The 14,037-nt window shown below is 35.3% G+C and overlaps 1 protein-coding gene and 3 non-coding genes across 4 annotated transcripts; 2 read left to right on the forward strand and 2 right to left on the reverse strand.

Annotated features, from left to right (window-relative positions):
• Positions 1 to 4,820: 4,820 nt before the first annotated feature.
• On the forward strand, positions 4,821 to 5,482 carry LOC112057198 (uncharacterized). The gene has a single exon (XM_024097687.2). The coding sequence runs from the start codon at positions 4,914 to 4,916 to the stop codon at positions 5,283 to 5,285; it is 372 nt and encodes a 123-aa protein (XP_023953455.1). The 5' UTR covers positions 4,821 to 4,913; the 3' UTR covers positions 5,286 to 5,482.
• Positions 5,483 to 7,650: 2,168 nt separating this feature from the next.
• On the forward strand, positions 7,651 to 7,769 carry LOC112057201 (5S ribosomal RNA). The gene has a single exon (XR_002887669.1). It is a non-coding gene; the product is annotated as a 5S ribosomal RNA (ribosomal RNA).
• Positions 7,770 to 10,363: 2,594 nt separating this feature from the next.
• On the reverse strand, positions 10,364 to 10,482 carry LOC112048737 (5S ribosomal RNA). Its single transcript, XR_002887035.1, has one exon. It is a non-coding gene; the product is annotated as a 5S ribosomal RNA (ribosomal RNA).
• Positions 10,483 to 11,225: 743 nt separating this feature from the next.
• LOC112048740 (5S ribosomal RNA) lies at positions 11,226 to 11,344 on the reverse strand. Its single transcript, XR_002887036.1, has one exon. It is a non-coding gene; the product is annotated as a 5S ribosomal RNA (ribosomal RNA).
• Between the last annotated feature and the right edge of the window lie 2,693 nt (positions 11,345 to 14,037).

Consider the following 14,037-nt stretch of genomic DNA (forward strand, 5'->3'; position numbering starts at 1 on the left):
TGAAAATATAAGCAACCCCTTTTACCACTGAGCTATAGAAACTTCAACTGGATAAGGAAGAGACTGAATTGTGTGAAGTAGGCGTTTAAAAGCATTATCTTAGATTACGCAGTACAGTACAACATGCTGTTATGGGTGATTGATCGATTATTATTATTATTAAGTATGTAATAAGTAACAGGTACTTTCCCTGTAAAACCTTTATAGTTCAGTGCTGGATTCAGGAGATTAACATGGCTAAGTAAGTAAGTATAAAGGTTTTATGATGGTTCAACTTCAATGCTCACTTCTTCATATTCGTACATGCAGGAATAATTATTATCTGCGTTAAGGTATTACTTAATTAAAGTAAAAGGTAAAGAGGTAGATACCTACCATGTCCCCCTGTGCTTTGTATGCCCCTTTTTGGTTTTGTGTAAATCAGTAGAAATTTGACGATAATTAATAATTATGTCGGAAAACGTTACCTAAGCCGACTGGGAGCTCCCAGTACCCTACGAGATATAACAAAAAGATGCATAGTGGAATATGCCACTTTTATAGATCTACAAAAAAGATTATCTTTATCTATATTTGAGGATAGCTTACTTACTAGGTAAGTTTAGGCACCTATACACTATGCATAATGCATCTACCAACAAGGAAAGTACCTATGGCACAGTACAATAAGTATACTGTGCCTATAGGTACTATGTTTTTCTCGCGCAAGAAGTCTTTTTATTACTATATTTTGTGCTACTAGGCATTTTGTAGGTAGGTACTTAGGTATTTTATGGGTACGTTCCCTATATATTTATGAGTTTATGAGTAATGTCGGATGTGTATTGTGTAGGGTAATAACTAATAACCATTTTCCTGTCCACGATTTTAAACACAAAAGATTCCACACTAAGATGCGGATTCCTAAAATTTCTCAATAGGATGCAGATTTCTACCTCGGGTCAGCAAAACCGCAGAAAAATACCTTTTTACATCCGCCTCGTGGGACTTTAAATCACGAAAGCTGTCTTATGCCTAACTGTTCTGATGAGCGCATCAAAAATAAAACCTATCTAGTTATCACTAGAGTGCACAAAGTTTTGAACATGGGTAAGCATTAGCATAATTCTTCTACATCTTCGTAATGAATCTTCAGGATGTAGGCAACTATGCAGTGTATTTCTGGATTTATGAAGTCCACGCAACTGGTACTAGGTAGGTATAGTTAATTCATCTTTTCTATTATGTAGGTAGCCGCGAAATCTACATGGCAATGTCACCCAGATCCGATATAACACCCTCTACGAACTTTTCATCCCGAAACCCGAAGCATCCTCAGAAGATGTTCTCTTGTGACTACAATTGATGCTCTCGACTCATGTTTATTATAACGAACGAATCCTAATGAACTTCCTTATCACCTGCATCTGTTCAAAACCTACGTACCTACATACTAAGTAATAACCTACCTACCTAATTAGTTATACATTTAATGTATCAAAAAATAACCAAGTGTGATAAAATAACGTACTTACCCAATATCAATGTACCTACTTACTAAAAATAATCTCAAACTTATATTAACAAACAAAATATGTTAATTAGGAATAGTGAGGTGCTTATAACAGGAAAATCAATAAAAATAACTTCGGCCGGATATAGGAAATGTTTTATTTTTACATACCTATCAGCTCGCATAAAATTATAATTAAAATAATTAGTGGGTGTGTCAGTTCTTTTTGTAGACACATTATTACACAAGCCCTTAAAAAGCAATAGGTACAAAGAAATAATATAGATATGTCTTATCCAATGCACATTTCCCAGTTAGTTATTTGTCTTAGGAGTGCATACCCTGATTAATCACGGCCCCTTTATAGGCCTATGAACAGGAGTAGGACATAGCAGAGCTTTATCCCTGCTTCTCCTGATATGTCAAATCCATTTCTATTGGAGAAACGGTCGACGCGATTTTTTTATTCTTTACAAGTTAGCCCTTAACTACAATCTCACCTGATGGTAAGTGATGATGCAGTCTAAGATGGAAGCGGGCTAACTTGTTAGGAGGAGAATGAAAATCCACACCCCCTTTTCGGTTTCTACACGACATCTAGTAACTAACTAGTCACGGCCGAAGCCTCCCACCAGCCAAATTACTAATCGGTCCTGAATCAGGGGCGTAGCTATAACGGTATCAGCCATAGGTATCAATGATACGGGGTTCTACAATATTACTTAATCTGATGGTGATTCCCCAAGAAAACACATAAAAAACTGCAGAAATTACAAAATTAAAAAAAAGCAATACATTGTTGGTGAAAGAGTTAGGGTAGAGTAAGTTAAAAACTAAAGACATTTTTCGGGATTTGCTCATCTATTGGGTCTTCCCAACTAATTTTGATATAAGGCCCTTCTAAAACACGCTACGCCACTGTCTTTAATAAGTACCACCAGATAATCTGAGCGGAACCGCCATCTGCAGTTGCAGTAAATAATAATAATGTTTGTTTTTTTTTCCAAGCGAATAAATTATTGCAGTTATAAAATAATGAAAGGGGGATTATTATAAATATGTATAGGTACACACGAGGTATTGTCCCGAAGTGCAAAAAGAGTGGCAATTATAATGTTTATCTATGATGTTTAGATGCTATCTATGAGGAACATTCAATTTAATGTTCTAGACTAAAACACGTTATTAATGCATGTATTTAAAATAGATAAGTATCTAGTATTACTATTCTGTGACGTAAGTAAGTTTATTAAGTAACTAGCTGCCGCCGCGAGGTTTCACCCGCGTGGTTCCCGTTCCCGTAGGAATACGGGGATAATATATAGCCTATAGCCTTCCTCGATAAATGGGCTATCTAACATTAAAATAATTTTTCAAATCGGACCAGCCGTTTCTGAGATTAGCGCGTTCAATCAAACAAACAAACAAACAAACAAACAAACAAACTCTTCAGCTTTATAATATTAGTATAGATTCACACTAAATAATGATAGGTACAGTCAAACTCGATAGGTAAACTAGAATAACGAACCAATATAGTTTAGTCACTAGAATCTGTACTAATATTATAAAGCTGAGTTTGTTTGTTTATTTGGTTGAACGCGCTTATCCCAGGAACCAATGGTCCGATTTGAAAAATTCTTGCAGTTTTAGATAGCCCATTTATCGAGGAAGGCTATAGGCTATATATTATCCCCGTATTCCTACAGGAATGGGAATCACGCGGGTGAAATCGCGCGGCGTCAACTAGTTAGAAGATAAAGTAACATATCAAAGGCAGATCTTTTTGCATCCCATTAACTTTAGACGTTCATTTCAATTACTTGGCCTACTTTAGAAATTAAACTATCGTGAGTGTTATTCACCTGACTTTGATAATTGTAAAACCATAACCTATTAGTACAGAAGGTTACCATAAATGAAGCTTGAAATGCTTGACGGATGAAAGTCATTGCACTGGAGGTTTCTAACTTCCTATAGACTCACATATATGATAAATCACAACCACAGACCACCTACTAAAGTGTTTCTCGAATAACGGCAGAAATAATAATATTACAAGGAACTGGTAACATTAAGTCTGATATTAATCTAATTATGTAACTCTCAAACAAATTATTATGTATTTATTCACGAGATACGATTCTCTATATAGCTTCCGTTGTACCATACGAGAAATTAAAATAATTGGCGTGTCCAATATTTTCTACACATCATTTTTCACTACTGCCGAAAAAAAAATTCGCTTATAGTTTAGTAGGAAGATAAAGTACCTCCTAAATCTAAGTCACAAAATATTTTTTCCAAAAATTCCTAAAAGTAATTCTTTAAAATTCTATTTAGCAGGAATTTTCCTGCAAAATTTTTAGTACATCCAAATCTCGCGGCAGTTGACGAATTTTCTTGAATCTGAATCTATCTACTATGAATCTACTAAGAGTTTGTTTTCCGCTTTTCTTCGTATTTAATTAGACCTAAGAAGATCAAAGAATATGTTGTATTTGAACGCCTTTTTAACGTCCGATATAGAAGCACTCGTGCGAATGGGATCTTACTTGGCAATTCAAAAGCGTTTCTCCGTTTTCACGTTCCAATTTATTATTTTTCTTTTGCTTTTTAACTTTTCGTAGTAGGTAGATACCAAACCAGCTAAATGTATATAACTAAACAATTTAGTTTTGATAATATTGTTTTCCAGAGATAAGTAGGAAATTATCGACCTATCTTATACGAGATAAACTTAGATGAATTTATAGCACAGACTATAGACCATGTATATGTGTATTACCTTTAAAGTGAAATGTTTTACTCAATAGACCGACACGACAGAAAGTCAAAGGCCAAAGTCCTACGTCTATCCATTTACTGACTCAACCAACGCAATGGACTTACGATGTAGAGAATTTAATGATTTTACTTTAAGTTAGTAGATTAACGAATCAGACTAATACACAACATCGATCACTTTATAGATTTCCTCATATTCGACTCGTATTTACAATTCAATAAATTCTTGTGAGGAACACTAGGTACATTTTAATTTCATAATCAGTATTTCAGGAACATTAACTTCTTTTAAATTTAATCTAGGTATTAAGTACCTCCATTGTAAATTACCTGAACCTGCAAGATAAATTTACACGGGGAATAACAAAAATGCCACATTATTTTACAACAATTATACTTAAAAATGAATTATCCTCGAAAATCACTGACCGGACCATTTTAATACGTAACGTGTTTCATCAATGGATGATACATACGAGGGGACTCCCTTATCGCTAGCTGCGCGAACGCGTGCTCGTGACCTTATAAACAACGCGCATTCCAAATTTAAATCATTCACGCGCTACAAACCACAAGAGCTAGACGTTCCTTGTGACAACAATTATTATTTTTATATTAATTTAAACTTTCTAAAATGAAGAAGTACTCAATCGTCGGCAACAAGAAGAAAGTGACGATGGAGAACAATCCAACAAGTCTAAAAGTAGTTGGCAATAACTGTATAGTGAGAGTGACGGGCAATCAGGGAGAAATCGAAGTGATTGGCAACGATTGTAAAGTTGATGTGATCGATAACTTCGGAACTATCAACTTAGTTGGAAGTGGTGGTATTGTGACTATCAACAGGAGATGGAGAGGAGATAAAGTGAACATGGTTGGTCCAAACTGCAATCTAATGGTTGATGGAAAACACAAATCAACCACGACACACGAAGCTCAACTGTCTCCATTCAGTAAAGATCTGGATGACGTTATTGAGTCAATATTTTCTTTCGTGATGCGTTGAACTATTGAAGATGTGACTTTGGTTTTTTATCTGCTGTTTTTGCCTAAGGGAAAAATATCCAGTGTTTTTCCGTGATTTCGTGACGTGGAATGAGGACATTGTGGATTTTATGTGCTTCGATAGACGAACCAATAATCCTGTAATGAAGTTTAAAGTGATGTTTTAAAATAAAGTCATGTTTTATTGAAATTTTCGTCGTTTTATTTCCTTTCTTGGGCATTTTTTCCCATCTTATGGAGAAACTTTGCAAAGGATTTTGTATTTAATTGAGAAGGTGTTAAAGTTCATTTTCATGTTAACATTATTTTGTAAGAAATGTTATTCCCCTCAGAACATTACCGTTCTTTTTGTCACTATGAGTTTTTTGTATTAGTCTGTTTTGTTGTCGGTCAATTATCTACATACCCAAATGATTTATGCCGATAGTTGTCTATTATGATCATTATTTAGAATGATGATGCTAATATGTTTTACGACTTAGCAATAAATACGTAGTACAGATAATAAAAAGAAGTAATATTCGGGGATCTGATTAAACCAACATTTTCACTTGGTTTTGCTTATACAAATCGCAAGATGTGATTAAGTATAGGTAAGTAAAACTAAAAGTGAGAAAAAATACTGCCGAAAGAGCTTTAAAACTAAGCCTAAGTACTTCAAAATAAACAAAGAAATTTTGATTTATTTAATTATGGAGCAAAAGTAACTAGTCTCAAATTGCACATAAAATAGGTACAGCTTAATAGAAATTGGTAAGCGGTAATATCCCAAATCTCAATTATATATTAAGTAAGTAAAATAAAATATAATAAGTAATCTTTGTACCAGTATCTACTAATAAATAAAGAGGTACCTTCAGTTTGTGAGGTTGCAGGGGATACTCTCTGGATCTACCGAAACAATTTTGAAAGAAGCGTTATTTGCGAGACTTATAGGCTATATTTTATCTCCGTATTCCAACGGGAATATAAAATATGCGAGTGAAACCGCGTGCCATCTGCTAGTATAAAAATATAAAAACTAAACTTGCTTTGAATTTGGAATGCAGACCTTAACAGAGGTTCCATGTGAATGAACTCACTAGAGTCAAATGAAGAGAACACAATTTAAATAAGAAAAGCTATTATGAACTTATTAACCGACTTCAAAAAGGAGGAGGTTCTCAATTCGGTCGGTATTTTTTTTTTTAGCTATAGCTAAACAGCTTATTTTAACGGACCGGTCTCTACTTACAAGGGGATATGGAGCTTTTTTATGAACCCACCACGCTGTTTCAATGAAAATTAGCGGGCTAAAAGTTAGTGTTAATGCTAGACAGTTAATACTAATTAAGAATACCTAATTAAGTAGATAGGTAAGGTAAAATCGAATTTATTTTTCACATAATTTACAGCTAAAAGACAAATTAACTTCATCAAAGCAGGTTCAAAATCGAATTCCTCAAGTAAACCCTATTCAATCCTAGGTTCTGCACTTGATTGGACTTTGTTAATAGATATGTATGAAAAACATTATAAAATCCCAGAGGATGCCGCTATTTCAAGATCTAGACTAGCCATTTTCCTTTTTTCCAAACAAACTAAGCGTTGAGATTACTGTACCGTGGGAGACTGACTTTCCAAAGGACCACAGTATAAAAGTAAATAACGGGGAGTGTTTATCGATCGTCAAGGAATTCCTTAACCCTACATCCTGTAGTCACAAGTCCAGGACTCTGCTCGGAGTTTCTCTCTCTACCACGGGATGTACTCGGCACCTGCACAGTGAATCCATGGAATGCTAAGATATTCGTCTCTATTAACTTACTTAGATTTTTAAATAATAATAATAATGTGTACTTGACTACAATCTCACCTGATAGTAAGTGACGACGCAATCTAAAATGAAAGCGGGCTATCTTGTACTTTGTAAGTAACAACAAGTTTGGTATGGTAGTCTCCACAAAAAGCCACAACCGTCCATCGCCTAATATTAAATTATTCAAAATTCTGGTCTAAAAGTGCTACTACGCGGTATATGACTACATGCATAAAAAAGAAAACCAAAAATATAATCGGTTTCCCTATCACTCACTTGAAAACTAAGGCTACGCCCAAACGGGTATGTGTGAAAACATTTCCCTTCTCCTTTCCCTTAACCCACCTAATTGGGGTCGGCAAAATATGTCAATCTTCTCCGTTCGCCTCTATTACTCATCAACTCATTTCACCTCTGTATTTATAAAAATTTAATTGCAAGTATCAAACTGAGTTATTCTAATACTTGCTCAACAATTTTAGGAATGCCCTTTTTTGCCGTGCGATAAACTTAAAAATTAAAATATTATTCTATTATTGAACTAATCATATTTTTCACTGTAGCTGTCGCCAACGTCCATACCATGTTGAATACACCGGTTCTCGTCCGATCACCGAAGTTAAGCAACATCGGGCGCGGTCAGTACTTGGATGGGTGACCGCCTGGGAACACCGCGTGATGTTGGCTTTTTGCTTTTTTTTATTGATGATACAGCTGATGATATTGGTCAGAGGATACAACATAATAATAAAAATTTTAATAAAAAAAATACAACCGACTTCAAAACCTAAAAACGTACCCACTAAACTAAAAAGCGAAAAATAACATCATAATATGTTCTACCTGCTGATCAGTATGAAGGCGGTGCTAAGCCGGTGATGTATTAATTCAAGCCATGTGAGCATATCTTATGGATTTAGATTTTGCAGACAGTGTTGTTTCATGTGGTCCTGTCAGAAATGGCTTAAATTAAGACAACACCGGCTAAGCACCGACTTCATACTGATCAGCAGGTAGAACATATTATGATGTTATTTTTCGCTTTTTAGTTTAGTGGGTACGTTTTTAGGTTTTGAAGTCGGTTGTATTTTTTTTATTAAAATTTTTATTATTTTTCAATTTTTAGTGTAAAATTTCATCTCAAACGAATACATCAGACGCCTAATGACAGTCACAACCCATCTTGGTACAAAATTCTCAGCAATACAAATTAATCAAGCCCAAGCACAAGGTAGCTACCGTAAACCGTCAAGGGGTTCCCTTCATTGATCTTGGTCTTCATCATCAGAACCCTAATAACAGACACAACTCATCTAGGTAGAAAGTTCTCAGCAATACGAATTAATCAAGGCCAAACACAAGGTAGTTACTTAAAACTGTTAAGGAGTTCCCTTAATTGTCCTTGGTCTTCATCACCAAACCCCTAAATGACAGTCACAACCTATCTAAGTGGAAAGTTCTCATTAATACAAATTAATCAAGCCCAAACACAAGGTAATTGCTGTTAATCACCAAGGAGTTCCCTCGTCTGTTTTATGACTCCATCATCAGATCGATTTTAAACCTTCATAATTTTGTATTTCTTAAAGGTACTAAATGGAAAAGTTTACGAACACACTAGACATCCATATAATTTTCGAAAGTTCCCCTCAATATCTCCAGGATTCCATCATCAGATCTTGTCATGATGGCAATGGGACCAAATGGGGACTATACCGTTTCAAACAAAAAAAAAATTTTTGAAATCGGTCCAGGCGTCTTTGAGTAATCGGTGTACATACATAAAAAAAAAAAAAAAAAAAAAAAAAAAAAAAAAAAAAAAAAAAAAAAAAAAAAAAAATACCGACCGAATTGAGAACCTCCTCCTTTTTGAAGTCGGTTAAAAATAATTATAGTTTTTATAAATATTTGAACGTGATATATTAACTTTGTTTTGCTCTCGTGAATATGGATTTGTTTGACACTCAAGTGTATTGTTATTGAAATGTTTATATCGCCACCTAAACATTTCACACAGGAGAACCAGTTATATCTTCATAAAAATACCTTTACCTTCATAAATAAAACATGCAAACCCATTTGTAATCGGTTTAGCAGTTACGGCGTGTAATATCTGTAGGTACTTTACTGGTTATAAAATAGTGTGTGATTGTGCTCTGCGACTACGTCAATTACTATCAATAATATTATAATATTGTATTAGATCTTATCTCAAATGATTGTATTGATCGTTTTCGTCACAAACAATCTTTGACTAAACTTGTAAATAGACGTGACGTAACAGAAAGTACGGTAGGTACTTAGTTCTAGCAAAAAAGAAAGGAATATGTATCGGTATAAATTTATACCTATAGAAAATAGCGGACGCCAATGAATTTGAGAAATATGTGTTTTTTTGAGTGACGCAGATACTTAAGCTTAGTTTGAGCAAATCTGTAAGAAAATTGATCTCTGTTCTTAAATCGACCTTATAAGGACGATGGTTTGTTCACATTAAAAATAATGACAGTATTTTGTTGAAATAATATAGTCATCAGAATAATATACAATATAGGCTATAATAAAAATAATTTATACACAGCGAATTTATTTAGAAATAGTGTGGAAAATCGTTACAAAGTGTCTATTTTAACAACCTATTCACTGACTTCACTTTTTTATGTTTTCACATTACAATGTACAAATAAGGACTTTTAATAAAAAAATGAAAACTGAACCGAATCTCAAGCCCACCTCAATGTCGATCGTGGTATAGCTTCTATGCTTGTTCATAAATCTTACTAGCGTCACACTTTAAAAGTATTGAGGTTTTTCACGCAAAACACTTATTATAATCTTTGCAAAGGTGCTTGGCATATTAAGTGATCACGTATCTGTGAAGTAGATAGGTAGATAGGTACTTATTTTCATTAAAAAGCAATAAATGTGAAAATTTAATTGAATTTTTCCTTTACCTATGGACATTTTTACACGCCGTAACTGCTTTACATCGGTTATGCAGTTACGGCAAAACAGTAAATAACACATGCAAATCTCATTGTGATCGCACAAGGTATTTTTATGAAGAAAAAACTGGTTCTCCTGTGTAAAATGTTTAGGTGGCGATCTGAACATTTCAATAACAATATACTTGAGTGTCAAACAAATCCATATTCACGAGAGCAAAACAAAGTTAATATATCACGTTCAATTATTTATAAAAACTATAATTATTTTTATGTTGTATCCTCTGGCCAATATCATCAGTTATCAGTCAGTATCATCAATAAAAAAAAGCAAAAAGCCAACATCACGCGGTGTTCCCAGGCGGTCACCCATCCAAGTACTGACCGCGCCCGATGTTGCTTAACTTCGGTGATCGGACGAGAACCGGTGTATTCAACATGGTATGGACGTTGGCGACAGCTACAGTGAAAAATATGATTAGTTCAATAATAGAATAATATTTTAATTTTTAAGTTTATCGCACGGCAAAAAAGGGCATTCCTAAAATTGTTGAGCAAATATTGGAATAACTCAGATTGATACTTGCAATTAAATTTTTATAAATACAGAGGTGAAATGAGTTGATGAGTAATAGAGGCGAACGGAGAAGATTTACATATTTTGCCGACCCCACTTAAGTGAGTTAAGGGAAAGGAGAAGGAATATGTTTTCACACATACCCGTTTGGGCGTAGCCTTAGTTTTCAAGTGAGTGATAGGGAAACCGATTATATTTTTGGTTTTCTTTTTTATGCATGTAGTCATATACCGCGTAGTAGCACTTTTAGACCAGAATTTTGAATAATTTAATATTAGGCGATGGACGGTTGTGGCTTTTTGTGGAGACTACCATACCAAACTTGTTGTTACTTACAAAGTACTAGATAGCCCGCTTTCATTTTAGATTGCGTCGTCACTTACTATCAGGTGAGATTGCAAACCTCATCGTGATCGCACAATGAGGTTTTGATTGTTTTATTAAAAACTTTCCTGAAGAAAAAAATTACTCTCCTTCAGGAATAGAAATGTTTAGATCGTGATCCGCAATAAACTTGACTAATAAAATTGAGTTTAAAGAGAGTAAGACAAAGTAAATGTATCGCGTACAAATATTAAAAAAAAGTATATAATTCATATAACATTAATATGCAAAACAAAAAGCCAACATCACGCGGTGTTCCCAGGCGGTCACCCATCCAAGTACTGACCGCGCCCGATGTTGCTTAACTTCGGTGATCGGACGAGAACCGGTGTATTCAACATGGTATGGACGTTGGCGATAGCTAGAGTGAAAAATATGATTAGTTTAATAATAGAATAATATTTTAATTTTCAAGTTTATCGCACGGCAAAAAAGGGTATTCCTAAAATTGTTGAGCAAATATTGGTATAACTGAGTTTGATACTTGCATTTCAGTTTCTATATTTAAGTAAAATGTTTTCACACTGAGGCGGTTTTTAACAAACATTAGATTTTTTTTCTTTCCCCAATTTCAGTCTCTAGTAAACTTTTAGTAGCCAAACTCGCTAGGTACAACCGACTACGCTACCCAGGCAACCATACACAAGCTACACAGCGTCTTCGCCTGCGAAGATGAGGTCCCCGTACCTCGATATCTAACGTCACCCGGATGTGGGTTTTCTAAACACACGATCTTGGGGGCGTCCGGACTGATTCACTCAGGTCACAGTTACCTCCTCTCGAATGGCCCTGTGGCGGTTTCCGAACGTATACGTTACCTTTATGACGTTGGCAACGCTGCCCCGCGGCAGTTACAAAGCGCGCGAATCGGTTGGCGACATTGCTCCGCCACAGCCAGCCTCGCGCGGGAAACAAAAAGGGACGCTAGTATTCCCGGTCATTTAGACCACACAGTACGACCCTTACCGCGAGCGATACGACACGTATCTGCCCTGTCGTACCGCAATACTCATAAGAAACTCACGTACTTCATATCAACGCATATCGTTGTGTTAAGCGCTACTTGTACATTAACTTCAGTGTAATATCATTTAAGATTAATTTCAATACAAGAGTGAACAAAAACAGTACGAGTTTCATTTAGGATCAACCCACCATATCCTAAAGCCCTTTAAGCTGAGGTCCGAGTCTCATAAGAGACGAGAGTCCCTTAGAGTCGTTCCGTCTTCTATCTTTCTTTAAGCCTTCGGGGCTCATCAGGCGATGCTTCTGCGCTCGCAGGCGCAGGCGCAGGCGATGCTTACTCAACAAGAAAAAAAAATCAAGACCGATTCGGAGGTTCGAACTTCGAATCCGGCCAGGGGCATGCACCTCCAACTTTTCAGTTCTGTAAATTTTATGAAAGCATGAATAAGCAAACGAAAAATTAAGTTCAGCTAAAAGCTTAGCTAAAAGTTTACATACAGGAAGAAATTTTTTTAAGTACGGATATTTTTATATTTTGTACATAAACAAAATTTAATGAACACGTATTTTTTCTTTTTTTTTTTAACTCAACAATAACAAAGTTATCGTTAGCTAAAGTTTAAACATTTAAACAGAATTTGAGGGTCACCCTATCGCTGTACTAAGTAATAGCACAGTAATAGGCAACTACAAAATCAGCTGGTAGGTACTAGGTTAGCGAGCGCCCGCGCCGAGGGCCGTTGACCTTTCTACGTTTATTTTTGTACCTATTATTTTTTATAATAATTAAAGGTCGTCACTTTTGAGTTGAGTATCGATTTTCCCTTCATACTTTATTGGGCTTAGGACCATCAATAATGCGTAGTAATAATAAAAATTATAAACTTTCGATTGGAATAATGAAATACAAATGATGATTATTATTACGCAAACTTTTGCATTAAAGGATGATTCGACTTAAATGCGCAAGCGACGGCAGATTGTCTGTCACTGGTCGCCCATCGGCAATTCGGCAGGCGTCCTCAGGGATTTTTCGATCCCCTCACCCCTGCCACCCCCGTCAGCCGAAGCCGAAGCGATATGACTACTGCCGGTATTTCTTTGTCGGCGTCTTACAAAGTGCCGCCAGCAGTTGCGCAGTTTGTTTGGGAATGTGTCCATTATTTTGTTATTTCTGAGACATAAATTGAAAAAAAAAATTACATAAAATGTATCGAACTGTTTGTAGATTTATGTTCTATTAATGATACAGAACCACGAAAAAAAATGTCCGCACTAAAGTCCGAATCACCCTGTATATACATAATTAAATAAAACATATCCTGCTTGCGTAAGTAGGTTGCCAGTTGTTGAGTGTTTAAGATAACAGTTTCAATGGAACTCGGTGCTTTCCGGAAAAGTCCCTGACGAAGAATGTGACAATATTTTATGCAGATCAAGAACAAATTATTATATTCAATATTTCATTACTTAAACACATATATAGGGAATATTTTTAGACAATTAAAAGAATATTTAAAGACACAAAACAAAATAAATAAGGGGTTAATTTTTTTAATATAACTAAATGATGCTTTCGTTTCAGCAGAATGCGCATATTGCGTTGCGGGTACGGTACAAAAGTAAAAATTTTAATAAAAAAATTTCAACCGACTTCCAACTCGAAAATTAACCTAAAGTAAAAAGCAAGAAATAACTTCTTACCTATGTGCTACCTTCTGATCAGTTTGAAGGCGGTGCCAAGCCAGTGATGTTTTAATTCAAGCCGTTTAAATTACAAAATTTCTGTGGTTCTTTCAGAAACGGCTTTAATTAAAACATGACACTGGATTGGCACCGGTATACATACAGGAAGTCGGTTAAAAATAATACATTTTTATACCATGTCATTCCTGCATCGGTATTGGTTACATAGACGAACTACTTGATCAAGAAAAGTGAAATAGTAGACTGCGTTTTCACAAGAGTCACATCAGCGCGAATAGACGCTTTTACTCATAAACACGGAGTGAAGTTCGATATGATTGTTACGTTATCAACCCATATTCGGCTCACTGCTGAGCTCGAGTCTCCTCTCAGAATG

This window comes from Bicyclus anynana, chromosome 3 (genome assembly GCF_947172395.1).
Source record: "Bicyclus anynana chromosome 3, ilBicAnyn1.1, whole genome shotgun sequence".
Lineage (NCBI taxonomy): Eukaryota > Metazoa > Arthropoda > Insecta > Lepidoptera > Nymphalidae > Bicyclus > Bicyclus anynana.

What these genes read in the sequence shown, in the direction of transcription:
- LOC112057198 (XM_024097687.2), top strand. Translation starts at nt 4,914, where the DNA reads ATGAAGAAGTACTCAATCGTCGGCAACAAGAAGAAAGTGACGATGGAG.